The sequence below is a fragment of the Phodopus roborovskii genome, unplaced genomic scaffold (genome assembly GCF_943737965.1).
Source record: "Phodopus roborovskii unplaced genomic scaffold, PHOROB, whole genome shotgun sequence".
In the NCBI taxonomy this organism is placed as follows: domain Eukaryota; kingdom Metazoa; phylum Chordata; class Mammalia; order Rodentia; family Cricetidae; genus Phodopus; species Phodopus roborovskii.
In genome coordinates, this window is record NW_026126567.1 from 32,497,207 (window position 1) to 32,517,187 (window position 19,981).

The window sequence follows — 19,981 nt, forward strand, 5'->3', positions numbered from 1 at the left end:
AAGTTGAAAGAAGAAATTACAATGTTATCTTGACCAGGCTAGTCAAGTTCTATGTATGTTTGTTTCTGTGACTATCTAGACCTAAATAGAAGAAACCCAAACCTGAAATACACCAAAATGATGTTGAATTTGTAGTCATTACTTTTCATTACTTTGTATTTTCCATAGTTTTCTAGTGAAAATATATTCCTCTAAAATTTTATATTGAAATAAAGATGAAATTATATATATATATATATACATACACACACACGTATATATATATATATATATACACGTGTATATATATATATATATAGTAACTCTGGAGCCTGGGTTTCTTACTAAGGAGATGATTAAATATTTCTGAAGAGGTCTGAGTGATTGGTAATCTGGATCGACTCTGACAAATGAAACTTGGGCCAAGGGTGTAATTCAGCACTTGGAAACTCTGTTGGCCTTTGTAATTTGGGGATGTGGGAACCTGAGGCTTCCCTGGGTGTCAGGAAGCACGGCCTCCCAGGTGGTTAGGTCCCTGCAGGGTGTGGAAGCACCTTTCTTTCTGTGCAGTCTCTTGACTTCCCTTGGGGTCTTCTAAAATATGAGATGCTGCTTCAAACAACCTTCAAACACCATACTGTTTTCCCCCTTTTTGAGGCTTTATAGTTAAGAATAAATATGTGTGTGTGTATATTCATTCTTATAAAAATTCTATACACACACACACACACAGACACACACAACATAGGACATGGAAAGCAAACACAAATCATTTCACTGATTTCTTTTTGTACAATGCCTTTCGCTAAAGTCCCTTTCTATGAGGTTGTGTTTTCCACCAAAGAATCCCGAGAGCCACTGTCATCGTCCCAAACTGTCTCCTGCCTCCTTCAGAGCATCTGACTGAACTGGCTACTGCAAAAGAAGCCCTTCTTGTTTGCAACAGGGACAAGTGACAATTTGATCTCACCTAATTTTATACTAGTGATCAAGAATGTACTCCAAAAGGAGCAAGAAATAAATCTGTAGAGACAGCCAGGTTTCCCAATTCTTCGTTGACACTGGCTTGGTCCAGGTTTCCAAAGGCCTCATTCCCACCCCCTACCCAGGCGCGCTTTAATTTCATCTACTCCAAGTTCTTAGCTTGCTTTGGAATGGGATGTCTAATGCTTCTGGCAACGGTGCTTTATTAGGGGACGGCGCTCGGTTATTAGATTGCATTTTATTATTTCCTTCAGGTCCACACACACATGATATTGGAGGGCTCTCCCTGTGGGTTGAGACTGAGAGATGCTGCCAGTGAGGTGGTTTTTATTATTTTTGTGAGTGTCTATGCAGCCAGATGAGAAACCCAAGCTGTCTGGACTAGACCACGGGTGTCTCTGCTAGGTTCTAATTGGTGGAACCCACTACCCATGTACCCAGTTGTAGACTGGAGGGCATAGCTGGCTTTCTTCTGCCTGCTCCATGAGATCAGAAGGCATTTAGCACAGCAATCCTGGCCTCTTCACACAGCGGGTCTAGTTTGCCGTCACCCCCTAGGGAAATAAATAACACGCATCTTTTGGCCAGCTTTATGTACAGTTTGATGTAGTATTAAATATACCTTGATCTTCTAGGAGCATCTTTTCAAAGGCTACAGGCATGTAAAACATTAAGTAGCCTCTAGCAGAGTCTTAGTGGATTCCTGAAGCTCTCACTCTTAGGCACAGGGAGGCAGACATGGTGCCAGCCTATGGGCCAGAAGCCCCCCAGGGCAAAGAAATATGCAGACTATAGCTGATAATACCATACACAGTGAGTATGCTCTAATTTTCTAAGTCTATATAAAATAAATAAATGGAACAAAATCACATTAAAGAAAGAATAGAACACATTATTAAAGTTTTAAAAAGAAGCTAAACACAAAATCTTATTTTCTTCCAATTCTATCACATATGAAAGCTAGGCTCAGCTTCATTCTCCTTCCTCTGCTGTTTGCAGTGTTTGTGAAAGGAGCTGGGTACCACAACACTTCAGTGTGTGTGTGTGTGTGTGTGTGATCATGTGTGAGAGTATATGTGTGGTGTTTGTGCCATGGTATGTGTATGTTTGAGTGTGTGGTGTGTATGCCATGGTGTGTGTGTGTGTGTGTGTGTGAGTTTGTGTGTGTGTGTGTGTATATGTGTGTTTGTGTGTGTGGGAGAGGGAGAGAGAGAGTGTGTGTGTATGTGTGTGGTATGCAGTCAGCTCGCAAATAATTACATGGAAACTTATTAATTATGAAAGGTTGGCCTTTAGCTTAGGCTTGTCTCAACTATCTCTTATGATTTATATTAATCCATTTTTATTAATCTAAATTCTACTACATGGTGTTACCTCATCTCTACATTGCCCATTGCCCATTTTGCTTCCTCTTACCATGGCTGGTGACTCCACCTTTCATTTTCCCAGAGTTCTCTCTGCCCAGAAATCCCTCCTATACCTCCTGCCTAGCTACTGGTCATTCAGCTTTTTAATCATACCAATCACAGCAATACATCTTCACACAGTATGCAAATAACCCACAATATTTCCCCATTTTTGTCTATAAGTAAAATAGGAAGGTTTTAAACTCTAATACAGTAAGGTTATATACAATAAAAATAATCATCAAGTAAAAATTACATTCAGTGTCAAGTCCATTTTTATTTGGCAAATTTGGAGAAATTACTTTATTATCTATCCTATCTTGATGAGTTCAAAGTTTTATAACTATACCATTTTCTATTGTGACTTGTATGACCATCATAAAAATACCTTTTTAGACCTTAGAATGTTTTTTAGTTAGATAACAAGATTTTATGTCTCTCAACCTTATACACTTTGTATCCCTTTTATAAGTTTGTGTGTGTGTGTGTGTTTCTGAATTTGATAACAAGGAAAACTGTAACTATAATCATTTGTCTTCAGCCTCATCAGAGACCTGAGAAAGATATAATATCACCTGAGTAAATGTAAGTGCAGAGCAAGCAACTTCCAAAACTATAGACAACAGAAACAGCAGCCTGCCTGGACAGTCACCCAAGGTTCCTCTGCGGTGTTGGGGCATCCATCTTTGGCCTACAGGCCTAGAACACCTGACAGATTTCTCTGGGAAGCAGGAATTTTGAAGGGCTGTTCTAACTTGTCTTTGGCAGTTGCTTTCTTTTGTGCCTTGCTTGTCCAATTTGGACAACATACTATCAGCAGTCAAGGTAAGAACAGTTTCTTTGCCCCATGGTTAGCTTTGCCACATTGAAGGCAAACTCCTTATGGAGGTTCTTTGGTGCCCATCATCTTTTTTCTTTTCAAGTAAATTGGTGCTGCCAGGAGCGGATGTGTCTCACTGCATGAAAAGGCTTATGTTATTCAAACATCTTGAATGACATATTCTGTAAGTATCTGAACTGTTTGAAGACCACTTATCTATCTAAAATATATCTGTTTAACCTTGAAAACATACTTACATGTCTACAAGTTTGATTGTTATAAATGACTAACTACTAACCTACATTTCTTAGTTATCCTAAACAGTTCATAATAATAGCCTTAAAGGACTAAACTTAGCATTACATTTTAAAATGAGCTGTATACCTTAAATAGCATATATATATATATATATATATATATATATATATATATATAACCTTAAATTGTATCAATATAAAAAATCCATACCAGTGTAAAATATTAAGACTAGTAGTTGCTTTTTTTTTACTTTAAAAGTAGATTCAATAAACTATCATCTTATCATTCCTATAGTGGTGTGTTTGTGCCATGGGGCATGTGTATGTGTGAATGTGTGTGTGAGTATATGTCTGTGGTGTGTGTGTGTGTGTGTGTGTGTGTGTGTGTGTGTGTGTGCCATGGTATATGTGTATGTGTCTGTGAATGTCTGTGTGTGTGTGTGTGTGTGTGTGTGCATTCATGCATGTGTGTGTACATGTTTGAAATGCTTAAAGAACCCCAATTTGGTTCTAGGCATGGACCCCTAACAATTTCAACTAGAAACTGAGGGACTTCTTGGAGGAGGCTGACTGCTGAGCAGAGGCCTCCTATAGACTTACCAAACTCCAGGTCTTGAATATCACACCGGAAGACTGTTTCTTCATTTACCACAAGCTCTACCAGATTCCAATCTTCTATCTGCTCCAGGATGACCTCATGTCCATCTTTGGCCAACACAGCTAGAAAACAGGGAGGGACATGGGTTACATGGGGGCAGATTCCAGGCTAGCCTATGTTTATGTCCTCACACATGACAGCAGCTTGTCTCTTCCATGGCTGTTTATGGTCATAACCACCTGCTGGGCACTTAGCAGGTCCCTGATCTTCATGTGTCCCTATCATCTCAGGAAAGCAAAGACAAATACCCTAGTGACACATCTCTTGATTGTGAATTACCCCAGACCTAGAGGATCTGTTAGGAAGTGACCCATCTCTCAGAAGTGGCCACAGCTTAGTCTCATAGAGACAGTGCTCAGTATTGGAGGGGACCCAGGATCCAGCATTTTTTTTCCTGCTTATGAAAATAAAAATTGGTTGCCTTTCTAGAGGGCAATCCACAGCATAGGCCACAACCTTCAAAAACATATTGTGACAACATTGTACTTAAAAGAAACCCTGTAAGGAAAAAAAAAATCAGAAATACAGGCAGATTTTTACAATATGTTCTTTTTATAGTATAATACCAGAATTCTGTGAACAATTCATAAGTCTGATACTAAAAGGATGACTGAGTAAATAATGCTATGTGTTCATAACGAGATTTTAATTTGGAAATTATAGGATGGTGAGATGGCTCATTGGTTAAGGGTGCTTGCTGCCAAGACTTACAACCTCAATTCAATCCCTGAACCCTGCATAGTAAAAGGAGAGGACTGACTTTTGCAGGTGTCTCCTGATGTTCACATGTGTGTCACAATACGGTGGTTTGCATAGACATGGCTCCCATAGACTCATGTGTTAGAATACTTAGCCCGTGTAGAGTGGCACTGTTGGGAGGTGTGGCCTTGTTGAAGGAAGTGTATTACTATGGAGGCGGGCTTTGAGGTCTCCTATGCTCAAGCCGTGCCCAGTGGGACAGTTCACTTCCTGTTGTCTGTGGATCAAGATGTAGATCTCTCAGTTCCTTCTCTAGCACCATGTCTGACTGTGGGCTGCCATGATTCTTAATAGTACAATAATAGACTAAACCTCTGAAACTGTAAACCAGCCACAGTTAAATGTTTTCTATTGTAAGACTTGCTGTGGTCATGGTGTCTCTGCACAGCAATAGTAACCCTAGTTAAGACATATGATGTACATACACACACACACACACACACACACACACACACACTATAAATACATGTATAGGAACTTAGCTGGGCAGTGGGGATGGGGCCTTTCAGGACATTTGAGGAATGTTAAGCAGTTCAGGCTGGTAAAGAACAATGTATAGCAAAAGAATTGGGTTTGTTTTGCCCTTGATATCAATCGGTCAGCAAAGGTGCCTGGGTGGAAAACCATGAGCGCAATGGTAGTGCACACCTTTAATTCCAGCACTCAGGAGACAAAGGGAGGCAGATCTCTGAGTTACACAGAGAAACCCTGTCTCAAGCAAAACAAAAACAAAAACCAGGATATGAATATATAACATATTAAGGCTATATATGTGTGTGTATATATATATATGTATATATATACACACCCATTATTAATTAAAATACATATGTAAAAAGAAGAGCCCTGTGTGGTGGCACACACCTATAATCCCAGGTTTAGGGAGACCGAGGTCAAAGGGTATTGACTTAGAGGCTAGTCTGTGCTTTAAAATGAGAGCCCATCTCAAAATTCAAGAGAGGGGGGGGGAATTCAGTGGTTCTTTCTCTCTCTGGGGTGAGATTATGTGGAACATTTATTTTTATTATCTCAGCACTTTCCATAATGTCTATAATAGTCAGGAGACTTGTTTTCTTTTTCTTTTTCAGAGTAGTTCTGGCTGTCTTGGAACTTGCTTTGTAGACCAGGCTGGCCTTGAACTCAGAGATCCACCTGCCTCTGCCTCCCAAGTGCTGGGATTAAAAGCATGCACCACCACCGCTCAGCTCAGAAAACTTTTGAGAAAATGCATTCACTATTCTCACCTGTGAGTCTGGGGTCTGCTTAGCACTTACATCTGGTGGCTCCTTCCTAGAGGTCAGCCACGGTGATTTGTTAGGATTTGATCTCTTGCTTTTCTTTCTCCCTCCCCCGAGGATTGAACCTAGTTAGGCCTTCAGCATGGGAGGCAAGTCTCCACTACAGCCCAGCCTACTCAGTCTCTTGTCTGTGGTTAGAACGAATAGCAGCCTAGACAGCTATCCTGCCCAGTGCCATCTTCCTCTGATGTGCCCATTGCCCCATCCATCTTAGAGTTGGTATGCTGTTCACCTTTAGCATCCCATGTGCACTGCTGAGTATTTGGGTTAGAAGGAACAAGGCATCCCATGGGGGGGTAATGTCTCCTTTTTTAAAGTCTTAGCATTCCAATCAGTTTTAGGATGGGAAAAGCAGACATTTCTGTCAGTTAATTGCATTTAATTACAGAGACAATTGCTGTTTCAAAATGCTGTCCTGTCCACTTCTTCATCTTTCAATCAGTTCGAGAACATCCAGCCCCAGCTGTGAGCATTTTAATTGCATAATTTTGATTTCACTTTTGGAAAGCAACTTGAGAAAGACTCAGTGAGGATCTCCATTAACACAATCACACTCCTCAGGCACCCGGGGTGGCCCTAATTGACCTGCCTCAGCTAATGCCTCTCTCTAAAGAACGCCCGCATTGTTTCCTTGGCATATTTATGCTATTGTATCCTGTTTAAGTATCTTGACCTTAAACATCTTTGAAGAGGGCACTCAGCCTGGACCAGTGACTTGTTTAAGTGGAAGTGGTCCAGATGGTTTGGAAAGGCAGTTCATCATCTAGGGGGACATGAGTCAGTCCATGGTAGAGATTTCTGGCGTCACCTTCCTCTGCCCATAGCATCAGCCTCCTCAACAGAAAGTAGCTACATGTAGGCTTTGCATTGTGTGTAGACCCTCCTGGGGAGTGGACTGGAATCTGACAAGGACAACTCAGGAGCCTAGCTGTCACTCTGCTGCAAACTCTCAAGACGAGCTTTCTAAGGCCCAAGAGGCTCTGAGAGTCAGAGGCAGGTGGTCCCACGAGAGACCTCAGAGGTAAGCTCCTCCCAGGTGCCCCGATGTTGCCTGTAAGGCCTAGATCAGATCACACTTGGGTTTGAAGTATTTCATAGAGATGGAGTTACTCTTCCATGACAAGGTGTGGCTGAGAAAATGGATTTGATCTACAAAATGAGACACCCCGTGGAGTTGAGTCGGGGGCTGGAGAGTGAGGGTCCCTGGGAGCAAGTGAGGCAGACAAGAAAGGGTTCTCTTCTAGGGGCTCCCAGGTTCAGGCCCCTGAGCTAGGCAGGGCAGGCTCTTGACCTTCCTCTGGGTACCTGAGGTCAACCCTGACTTCTCAAAGCAGCAAATAGATGGATGTCAAGTACCACCAACTTCCCTTGTGGCTATTGGTTACCTGCCTGATTTGTACTCAAGTGACAACAGATGCAGAGTCTGTCACACTGTAAGCCTCAGGCCACCATCCTCTTCCTGTCAGAGAGGAGTGACGGGTAATGGTGAGGCTGACCATAAATAACATGGTTGGTGTAGGCTTAAGGGAGGAGAGAAGAAGACACTTTGGAATCCCTGCAGCTCACCCAAATGCCACCACTCGGCATGGAGGGGCCACGGTTTCCTGAGTTGCCCCTGGGTTGTCTATTCAAAGAAAGGTCAGATAAATACGTTCCCTGAAACAAAGTCTGTGCACAGGCAGTGGCTAAACTCCAGCATAAATCAGCCAGAAGTGGTAAGCCACCCGCAGACCACCCACTTCTTTGAAGTGGCACCTCATTCCTCACGGGAGATCTGGATAAAGCGAAGGGACAGGGGAAAGGCTCTGTCCTCATTGAGCTGGCAGAGTTGTGCAGCATCTGTGGATGATGTAAATGCTTCTGGGTAGGAAGCCAAGGTACACTGGCTTCTTTCCCTCCTTTACTCAGAGCAGACATGATGCCAGTGGCCATTGATGAGTGCCGCTAATGCATCGCTGGGGATGGAGGATGGCACTTGGGTGCCTTGACTAAATAAAGATGGATTCTATTTTTAATGGTCAGTTTCAGTGCCTTCTAATCCCTTTGAGGGGCTTGTTTGGCAGTCTCAACTACAGTAGACAAGAAGTAACTGTAGCCAGGGCAATTACTTAGCTGTCTTTTAAGTGCTGGTTTAGTAGTCATTTTTCTGCTGAGCCATTATAATTCATGGATAATAAAGAACAGGAGTGTTCAGATTGCTTAGGGCATGATACGTTCAGAAAAGATCAGGCATCCTTCCAAAGACAGTGGGGCTTCAGGAAACGATAAAGGGCTATGATTTTTAAAAGTCACATGCAGAATTCAGGTGCAGGTCTTACAGAGGAGGGCCTGCAAGTAGACCTGCTTGCCTCAGTGTTAGCACTGGATCTAAAGCGGGGGTATAGGGATGTGGAGCAAATGCTCCCTGCTTTGTTGCTATTAACACATTGGCCCTTGTCATCAGGTCCTCTGTAAATGTTGGCGGCTGTTATTAGACGTGTTAGCAAGCATGGGTGTATACAGATTTCTCTACAAATCAACCACCTGCAGATACCTTACAAACATTGCCAGCCATCAAAATACTCTTCCTTCCCCAAGAGGGAGCAGCAGCCTGGGCCTGAGGCCTCAGCTCAACATCTGACTCTGATGATTGTGGTTCTCTGGGGTCAGAGAACCACACATTCAGTAGTTCATCAATCTCCACACCCCTCTCCAATCCATGTCTGCTTTCTCTACTCTCTTCCCTTCCTCTACCCTTCCTTTCCCTCACCCTCACCCATCTTTCTTACTTTATTTTGGGGGTGGTGGCAGGGTCTTCTTGAATGGTCCAGGCTGGCCTGGAACTCATGATCCTCCTGCCTCAGCCTCCTGGATGCTGAATCACAGGTGTGTGCTACCCTGGCTGATTCTCTATCTTTCTCTTCTGTTGTTCTCCCCTCTTCAGAGTCTCATGTAGCCCAGATTGGCCTGAACTACTCATCCTTGCTCTACTTTCCAAGTGCCAGGATTACAGAGGTGCACAGGCTCTGTTTCTTTCCAAGTACCACAATTACAGATGTGCATTGGCTCTATGATTCTTTCTTTCATACATTTTTTGCTGAAAAAAGTACATCATATTACAAATTAAAGCAAACTCATGATTCTGTAAAAAAAAAAAAAACCTTAGGAATTACAGATGAGAACAAAATTTTAGAAACCACCCTGACTCTACCCTATGTGTGTCTTCCATCATCTGCCCATTCAAGGGAAGAGCAATCACAGTGTGCAAGGGACTCAGGGGCAGGCTCATCTCTAGTGCCGTGCTTACCCAACCCAGCCTACTATCACCCCCAATTTGTTTTCCAGTTGGAAACACGTGAGAATATTCATTCTCTAATCCTTCCACATCTGACAGCTGTGGAAACAACGCTCTGGAGACAACTCATGCTCAACAGCTTAGGATCTGTTTCTTCTGGAATCCCATCTCATTGCCTTCTGGTACTTCCTTCCTCACTGTCTCCCACACTGCACTCCCCATCCCCGGCTCCTAGCACTGTCTTTAGGCAATACTTCTTTCTCCAGGCTGCCTGGTTCCATCTCGCCCTCCGGCATGTGGCTCTATCTTCCTGATGAGTAGTTATGTCCTCAAAATGTTCCCTCCTGGAATATTTAGAAAGTGACATTATCAAGAGACCCCAGATTTGAGGTCACATAAGCGGTGGACCATGACTGGGGGAGAGAATACACTTCAGTAGGGACCTCCAAGGATGCAGCTTTTGTGAGTCATCACCCATGCAGGGCGGGCTTTCCTATGAGGCAGGCGTCTTTGAATTACTCACGCTCTTCTAAGCAGGCAATCCCAATAAGCCAGCTGACTGGCTAAGTTACAGTTGGGTGGAACTGTTTCCTTGGTGATTAGATATTTTGTTCATACCTCCCCCGGAAAAGTCATGCAACTTTTCTCCATATGCCAGATACAATCCTAGGACCTGGGACTCCACAGGGAGCAGGACAGAAGGGAATCTCTGAAGATTACATCCAAGTGTGTGTGAGGTGAGGAGGTGACATCAGTGTTAGGGCAGATGCCTACAACCGCTAAGAAGGACCAAAGGAGGAAGGAAGGGGATGAGGAAGGAGGGGGCAGAGGTGCTCAGACGGCTCAGTGGGTGAAGGCATTTCTTTCAAGTCTGCCAACCTTAGTTCGATACCCAGTACCCACACACTCCAGGATGTCTTGTCCATGAGGGTGACTTTCGCAGCTGATGACTTGAAGGCTGAGGGAGGAAAGGGAAGATCATGTGGGAGAAGGCATCATAGGTACAGCATCTGCTAGTGCCCGGTGGCAGCTCCTGGGATCCCCGGAGAGTTCCATGGTCAGTGAGGATGTGGCTGTGGCTGGAAGGGGTGTGTAAGGAGGTCAAGGAAGCCTCAAAGCCTTGGAAGGTCTTTGGCTTCTAGAAGCTAGGAGTCACTGTCACCCAGGAATGAAGCTATGTTCTGATCCAGCTCTGGTTCTGCTGAGTCTAAGGAGACCACTGTCATCACAGAGGGTGATGGTGACTGGACATGAACAGTGGAGGAGGAAGGGTTACAGGTCTACGAAGGATTGGGTTACAGACGTGCTGAGGACAAAGACTGGGATGGACTGACAGTCCTAGTAGTAGGTATAATGGAGGGAGGAATGAGAAACGAGTGCAGGGCTCTGGGCATAGTGACAGTGTAAAGAGAGCAGCCAGGACCTGAGACAGACAAGGTAGGAGTTAATGTCATCATTATCCAGGTCTGGTTTACAGTCAGAATGGCTCCTGCCTTCATTTCTTCTAGAACATGATTTCCACACACTGGTTTGGTCTCTTAATAATCCCATGTCTCCCATTTCTCTTCTCCAATTTCTCCTTTCAGAATGGAACCTTAAAGTACAAATTATGGTGGGTTTTGTTGTTGTTGTTTTGGTGTTTTTTTTTTTTTTTTCTTCTTCAAGACAGGGTTTCTCTGTGTAGCCTTGACTGTCCTGGAACTCACTCTGTAGATCAGGCCGTCCTCAAACTCAGAGATTTGCCTAGCTCTGTCTACTAAATACTGGGATTAAAGGCATACATCATCACGCCTAACTAACTCATGGGTCTTCACCTTTGCCCGACTGCTTGAGGTCAAGGGCAAAACAGACCCAACTCTCTAGCTATAAACCATCCTCTGCCATCCCAAACAACTTACGATTCCACAAATGTTCTCCTTTCCTAATGTCCGTCTCCAGAGTAAGTCCTTGTCACATGTGCCTTTCTATGCTTTTCTCATCAGATTCACTCCAGTGGGGGGGGGGTCACATTCTCCTTTACCAACAAGGAAAGTGAGGCTCATAGGGGAAAAACACTCGACTTTGACTATAAGTCTGTGAGTAGTGGAGGCCATGCCACAACTAGGACAGCTCAACCTCAGAGCCCCTTGTGCTTTGCCTCTGCTAATGCCATAGTGAAGATCTATAAGAAGCAGTGAAAGGCTATAGCACACTTAACGCATATTAGAAATCTAAACTTGGAAGTTGCACAGGTGTTGTGGAATGTTTAACTATGTAAAGATGTGTTTCATTTGTCTATGCTTGCAGAATATTACTTTAACCATGTAAAGGCGTGTTACATTTGTTTATACTGCATTTGGTTAATCATGTAAGGAGGCGTGTTTAACTATGTGTTGCATTTGTTTCACATTGCCTGCCTAAAGCACCCGATTGGTCTAATAAGAGGCTGAGTGGCTAATAGTTAGCCAGGGAAAGGATAGGTGGGGCTGGCAGTCAGAAAGGATAAATAGGAGGAGAAATCTAGGCTCGGAAGAGGAGAGGAGAGAAGAAGGAGGTGGAGAAGAGAATGAGGGAGACTCCTAGTCTAGAAGCCAGGCAGCCACCACCAGCCGGACACGAGAAGCAATGAAAGTAAGACATATAGAAGGAAAGAAAAGTAAAAGGCCGTAAGGCAAAAGGTGGACAAATCAATTAATTAAAAAGAGGTAGCTAGAAAGGGCCACTATGCAAGCCCTTCTACTGCCTGCCCCCTCCCACTCTTTACCCTCTCTCTAGCTTGTGTTCAGAGCAGCTGAGGTTTCATTTCCCTACCTGAAGCTCTCAGGTAGCTCCTTCTGGCCTAACTTCCATCAGTTCAACTTCACAACACTCATTCATACCACCCGTTTCCAAAAGTGTCAGGTCTTCTGCCCCGGAATTCCCTGGCCTCCCTTTACCTGGCCAATCTCCATTCATTAACATTAAACTCAAAGTTATCCTCAATCCCTTACAGTTACAAGCACTCTGACAAGCACATAGAAACTACTTTTGCTAAAAAGAGCCAAGTTACCACTTGGTTGTACAAGGTTGTACAAGGTAACTCAGACTGAGATCAGTCTGGCATCTCTGCCTTTGCTTTGTATCTGCCTCACTTACTTTGGGTCATCTGCTCGATTAACTTGGCTCCTCACTCAAGGAGTCTTCCTCAACTCTGGTGCTGCTCTGTCAGGGCAGCTTGAGCATATGAACATCTCACCTCCTGCACTGATTCTTCCCTCAACTTTTTGTTTTTTGAGACAGGGTTTCTCTGTGTAGCCATGACTGGCCTGGAACTCACTCTGTGAACTCAGAGATTCACCGGCCTCTGCCTCCTGAGTCCTGGAATTGAAGGTGTTTGTCGCTGGCAGCACCCCAGGGATGGATTGGGGCTCACTGTACCGTCTATCAGTCCCTCCTCCCAGTGTGCACACTAATTAAAGCGCTCTGCTTCTCTCCTTTATCTCTTTAATTATCATATTGGGGTGGTGCGATGGCTGTTCTTGGTTGTCAACTCCACCATATCTGGAATGAACTAAAACCCAGATATGGAGGGCACCCCTGTGATTCAGATCTTGTGGCAGGAAGGGAGTGTGCCTTTTTGATCCAGCTGTTGAGGTGGGGTGACCCCGCCTTTAATTCAGACCTTGAGGCAGGAAGATGCACCTTTAATCTGGGCCACTCCTCTGCTGGAAGCCTACATAATGGCAAGGGAAGAAGGAAGGTTCCTTTGTTTGCCGCTTGCCCTCGCCTTGTCAGAGCATCCATTGAGCCTATTTGGGGATTTCAGCACATACAGAGGACCCGCTGGGACACCTAGCCTTGTGGAATGAGCAACTACTGGATTCCTGGACTTTCCATTCACAACTAGCTATTGTTGGGCTGCAGCCTGTAAGTCATCCCAATAAATTCATATATATAAATATATATATATATTCCCATGCACCCTCTAGTCTGTCAGGGTTTAGGCATGACTCTCAGCTGTCCTGCACACATCCTGTTCAACAGTGAACCCATCTGCCTGAGTCCATGCACACAGATGTTTAACACAGGCCTTGCTGTGTAGACGAGCAAGCAAGGGATGGAATCTCAGCCCTGTCACTCCGTATTTAAGCCAGTACTTACAAAGGGCACTTATATTTCTGACTCTAATGTTCCCAAATTGTAAAGTGGGATTAGGTACTTTTTTATCCTAGTCATTTTATTTGTATATTTTGCCTATTAACACTCAGGGTGTCCACACATCATGTTCATTTTCAGGTTTAAATCCAAGTAGTACTGAGCCAGAGGGAGGTGCTATGTCATCTTATGAAGGCTTCCTGGGGAAACTGGCACTTACCTGGGGTCTGGGGAGGGAAGACCTAGGTAGAGAGAACTCAGCTTGAGTCAGGGAGGTTGAGGCTCAAAAAGAAGCACTCAGTGGGGTGGCCCACCCACCTTGCAGGCCCTCTAGTCGGTAGGTGCGGTGCTCCACGGACAGACCCACTGCGCTGTAGGGCCCATAGCGCAAGGTCACTACAGCTTGCTTGGGCATGGCGCTTCTTCCTGGTGGCTGGAGGCTGTCTGGGACTCTGAGCAACACCTGCTGCTAGGCAACTGCCCTTCCGGCCCTCAGAGGGGTGGGCGTGGCTGCGCGCTGGGCGGGGCCAAGGGTTTCTCGTCCCAAGTCCCCTGGCCTAGGACAGTTGCTAAACAGCCTCATAAACTAACTCCATTTCCACTAAGTGTTAGCGTGAATGGGTGAATGACTAACACTGACCAGCTATGGAAAGCACGTGTCTGCCTGCGCTTTCCGAAGTTGCCTCGTTTTGTCAGTAACCATCATGGCTAAAGGTGAGTTGCAGCCTGCATTTCATATTTACTCAGCTGAGGCCCAGGGGCCTTGCCAGGCCATGCAGGAAAGCAGAGTGGATGGGAAACCTCCGCGTTTTCTCTACTTTCTGCTCTGTGTTTGATTGGTTGATTATGCATATATACAAATAGACCTATCTTTGTTTTGTTGAAACCGCCCAGATGCTGGGGTTACAGGCATGTGGTGCCATGTGTACTGATATGTTTTCTATTAGTCCATTTCCCTAGTTTCCATTCCTTACTAGTTGACCTGTTTGGTTGAGACAAAAACCTAGATTCACCAAGCTCACATTCTTCTCTCAGTTCTGGGATTGGGATAAGGACTCAAAAGGGTCTCTTACTGTCAGTCTGCCTGTCTCTCTCCCTCCCTACCTCTCTCTTTTTCCAACCTTTGCCGTCCCCCCCCCTGCTGCAGATCACGGACAGTCCAGGGAGAACCTGGAGGTCCATGGTTGAGAGACCCCCCCCCCAGAGGGAGGAAGCTGGATCCCTGGACACAGCCTCAGCAACCTGCTTTGTTCTGGGAGAGGAAGGAGGAAGCATCTATTCTCCCGTCCTGAGATTCAGGGGTGTTTTGTTTTGTTTTTCACAGCCATTAGCCCAACAATTACCTTCTTGTGAGTGCAACACACATTTATAAAAACCAACATAGTTGATGTTTTTATACTCATTATGAAAAGTGCAAGGATTAAAAAACTCCCATTAATTCTTCTCCCAACATATGCTACTGTTGTGTTTTAATATGAATTCTCTCCACGTGTACAGTCTGCTTTTCTGTGACACATACTGGTTCATCCATATTGCCAGTAGGATTCTGACTTTGGGAGGGGCACAAAGAACTTCCCCTAGTACACTGTTTCACACTGGCAATGCAATACCTAATAGGAAGAGTTGATTCTAAGCCAAATACCAGTAACTGTGGCCCAGAGGCATGAATTCAGGTTTCCCCCAATATAAGTTTTGACATAAAATTGTTTTATTTTTAAATAAACTTCTATAGTCACAAAACAAAAGGAAGTCATAATGCAAAACATTTACCAAATACATCAGTGGGCACAGTGTGTGTGCCAGTTATAGCAAGGCAGGGGCAGCTCAGTGACAGGCTTCACATATTATCTGATGATATTTTAACTTTGGGGTTGTGGAAGCTAACGATCTGTTAATATATTCCAAAGATTTTACATAATAGCTGAAATGATGTTAGATCAGTTAGCAATGAATGAATATTAAGGGACCAACAATAATACACTAAAACTTGGGCTCTGGATCTGAACATTACAAGTCTCTATAACCATGAAGTTCAAATCAACCAATCAACCATGCTGAATCCTTTACATGGTGTGGCTTTTTTTTCTGGAACTTCAGTTTACAGCCCCACTGAATAGCAGAAAGTGACTCACACCACAGATGAGCACAGTGAACAGCACATCGTCCTGGTCGTATGGCCTCATGCCTTTTGGAAGGACCTAATTGTGCTGGCCTGTTTTACATCAACTTGACACAAGCTACAGTCATCCCCGAGGAGGGAACCTCAATTGAGAAAATACCTAGAGAAGATCAGGTTGTAAGCTGACAAGCCTGAAGGGCATTTTCTTAGTGATTGATGTGGGAGGACCCAGCCCTTTGTCCCTGGAACCATCCCTGGGTTGGTCCTGGGTTCTATAAGACTGCAGGTTGAGCAAAGCATAAAAGGAACAAGCTGGTAAACAGCACCCCTCCATGGCCTCTGCATCAGCTCCTGCCTTCAGGTTCCTGTCCTGCTTGAGTTCCTGTCCTGACTTCCTTCAATGATGAGCAGTGATAAGGAAGTATAAGCCAAGTAAACCCTTTCCTCCCCAACTTGTTTTTGGTCCTGATGTTTCATCAGAGCAATAGTTACCCTAAGAGACTAATAGTTGGTTTTCCCTAAACTTTTTGCACTTTTAGAAGACACAATCTACTCCTCATTGGAATACTATGGATTGGATTATTAACTTTGTTAAGTGCATTTGAAAGGACTTCTTTCTTGATTTCACTACTAATCTGTTTTCATATTTCATTTCCGTGTGTGTGTGTGTGTGTGTGTGTGTGTGTGTGTGTGTGTGTTCATATGTGCTGTGGCATGCATGTGTGTTGTGGCATGCATGTGGAGGTCAGAGGACAACTTGTGGGACTCGACTCTCTACATAGGTTCCAGGACGTGAACTGAGGCCATGAGCCTTAATGCCAAGAGCCTGGATTCACCAAGTCCTCCTATCAGGCCACTTGGGTTTGTTGATTTTGGTTTTTTTGAGACACGGTCTCTCCTTATAACCCTGACTGTCCTGGAACTTGCTCTTTAGAATTACACTGGCCTCACTCTGCCTTCTAAGTGATAGCATTAGAAGCATGTGCTTCTGTGCCTGGCACTACCTTGGATTTAGATACAGGGTCTCTCACTGAACTTAGAGTTTACTGATTTTGCTAGACTGGTGACTTAGTTAGGATTTTATTGCTGTGAAGAGACCATGACCATGGCAACTCTTATAGAGGAAAACATACATTAAAGTATGTCTTTTAAAATTATTTTCAGTAGATTGGGTTTGTCCTAAAATTCATAGGCCAGTACCCACAGAAGTTTCTTGATTCTAGCATTTGGCCAAGTTTTACTAAAAAACAAACTAACTAACAACAACAACATCCTTATAAATGTTTTTGTCATTGGATGCTGTTTTTACATAATTTGAATAAAAATGTCAACCTAAATCTTGGGTAGTCCTGACAAATGTCAAAGTTACCATGAAGTAGGCATAAATTTGAGTATGCTATAGGACTAGCTAGAGGCTTTGATTTATTCTATCTTAACATTTTTAGTATTAGTAGCAACATAGTAAACCAATAGGTTGGACCCAGTTAATATATTCTTTCTTTTGGGGGTACTGGGGAAATATAGCTCTATTGGTAAAGTGCTTGGAATGCAAGCCTAAGGACCAGAGTTCAAGCCTCAGCACCCATACAAAAAAAAAAAAAAATTAGGCGTGATGGTGTACACTTACAATTCCAGCACAGGGAAGACAGAGACAAGAGGATCTTTCTAGAATCTTGATACAGATACAGATACAAACAAATGTGTATACACACATACAAAAACAATATATAAGCAGTTCTTTTGTTCTTATCTATAAGAATTTAGATCTCAAATAAAGATATGGTTTACAGTCATCCCAGCCTAAACCCACCCAATCTCACCTGAGAGAAAGGTAACCTACAATACAAAGCTCTTTTAGAAGATTTACAGTAGTCTCTATGGGTCTGGAACAATGTCTCAGTGGATAAGAGTGAGTAAGTACTGCCCTCACAGAGGACCCGGTTCGGTCCCACACCCCCACAGACTCTGTAACACCTGACACTCACTCTGCATGCACACCCATACAAACATACATGTACTACATAATTAAAGACAAATCTAAAGACAAAGCCTCTGTCCTATTACGTCTAAAATTTGTATTTTCTCCAAAATAAGGTAGTTATTTTGTGAAGGTAGTGAAATTTTTGTATTTGTTTTTAAGACTGGAAACTTGATTCAAATAAAGCAGAAGGTTTGGGTAAGCTAAGAGTCAAAACATCATAACAATGTCATTAATGTGAGGACTTAATATCATCCTCATTTTTATTTTCATTAAAACCCAAATCATCACTAATTCTCTCATTTAGAAAAAATAGACTAAGGAATGATTTTTTTTAAATAGTTAAATATAAAAGGATTTTGGAAAGATGCTATGAAGGAGTAGAAGTTAGTAGAAATGGTGAGAGGAGCGTTGAGTCCCCTTGTGCCCAGCTGGTGTTCTCAGTTACGGATGGGAAGAAATGGGAATAAGCATCAGGGAGCCCTGGCTGAAGTCCATGTGTGTTTGCCCACAGGACAAGCTGGCACAAGTCACCCAAGCTTTCTCTCTTGGAGTTTCACAGCACAAGAGGTGGGTCGGAGCGCCTGCTATGTCTCTTACTGTGGCTGAACAGAATCTCTCATGCAGTGTCTTCTTCACAGTCCCTGTAGCCAATTCTGAATTTTTAGTAACCGTTTGAAAAATACCTTATAATGCCTCTTGCAGTCGCTCCATTTTGATGGGATGCCCCATGACTATTTTATAAGGAGATAAACTGATGTTTTCCATGTGACATACATCTTAGGCTGAAGAACTGAAGGCAGTGTCTTTGGCTAAGGAAGTGGAAGCATTGGTGGATTTTGGTAATTTCTTTCCATATCGTTTGTTTAATGACCTCTCCAGAACACTGAAGATGGCAGGCACAGTGAAAATCCTGTACAATAGGCCATATTTTAGATGGAAATGTTTGTCCTTAAAAAATAATTTCATGATGGCTTAACAAAAATGCTTCCAAAAGAAATAATTTTTTTTTCTGACGTACTTTTCCTTCCTACCGCCAAGGTGGCAGCTTTCTGAGCAGAGATTTTACCCCAACAGGAAACTAAACTATTGCAAACTAGTTTTGCCATACTTGTGTATTTTGTTAGTCTTTTCAAACAGTCTGCTTTTTCTTTCTCTTTTCTGCTGGGTTTTGTTTTCTGTTTCATTGGTAACTGATTTTGTCTGGGTTTCTCTTCTTCATTTGAGGTCACTGGTTCCTTCTAACTGAAAGTCTTTAAAAGGCATTCCTTTCTACAGTTTTTGTTTGTTTGTTCATTTTTTTCAAGACAGGGTTTCTCTGTTTAACAGTCCTGGACAGGTCCTACGATGATGCACGGGCTGGCCTAAACTCACTATGTAGCCTAGGCTGGCCTTCAACTCCTAATCCTCCTGCCTCAAACTCCCAAGTGTTGGGAGTATAGGCATGGGCCACCAGGTCCGACTTTCCCCTTTTTTGTTTCAAATATATAATTAGCTCACCCATTCTTTTATCATGTCCCTTTCTGGTGTATTACTCGCCTGTGAAAACTTTCACTGCATCCCAAAGGTTTTGATACGAGGTACCTCCAAATGAAGTTTATTTCCTCCTTTACAATTTCATACACACATTTAATATGTCTTGATCTGTCCCCTGTCAGCCTCTCCCCTCCCACTGTCCTCCCTTTTCCTCCCTCCCAATAAGTGTCTCTCTCACATCCGTGTCTTCTGTTGTTGCTGTTTCACCTACTATATCCAGTTACAGTTGCCTGCATGAGCGGGTGTGGGAGATTATTTGCTTGATCAAGAAAAATTTACCAATGGCTCTACCACTGGGGAATATGGCTCCTTCAACCCCAGCAACCTTTAAGTTCCTCTAGCTCCATGGATCCCTCCCAGTCTGTGATGGAGTGTGATAGGCCCAGTCTTATGCAGGTAGCCACTACTGCTGTCAGTTCGCGGGTACCATAGCTGCAAGTGTTGGCTGGCTTTCCGAGTGCCATGGTTAGAAAATGGTATGCCACAGCACCCCTTCCTATCCTCTGGCTCTTACATTCTTTCCATATCTTCTTCCACAGCATTCCTTGGAGGAAGTGAGGTAGTTGTTCTGTTTTGGGCCAAGCACTCAACAGTTATGTGTCCTCTGCATCAACTGCAAACAAAAACTTCTCTGACCATTTCAGAGAGTGGCACTAATCTATGGGTATTAATGCTGGAATGCAGTTTGGCACCATATCCATTAAGCAAAACAGTAGCAGTTAGCTCCTGCCTTAGGGTCTAGGACCTCCCTAGCTGTGGCTTTTGGCCAGGTTTATAGTAGCAGACGTGAACTCCTCTTG

At 43.6% G+C, this 19,981-nt stretch overlaps 1 protein-coding gene across 1 annotated transcript; it reads right to left on the bottom strand.

Annotated features, from left to right (window-relative positions):
• Positions 1–1,182: 1,182 nt before the first annotated feature.
• CUNH10orf53 (chromosome unknown C10orf53 homolog) lies at positions 1,183–13,963 on the bottom strand. Its single transcript, XM_051202552.1, has 3 exons — positions 13,867–13,963; positions 4,047–4,166; positions 1,183–1,517 (listed from the first exon to the last, which is right to left on the bottom strand). Exons 1-3 carry the CDS (start codon positions 13,961–13,963, stop codon positions 1,453–1,455), a joined length of 282 nt encoding a protein of 93 aa, XP_051058509.1. The 3' UTR covers positions 1,183–1,452.
• Between the last annotated feature and the right edge of the window lie 6,018 nt (positions 13,964–19,981).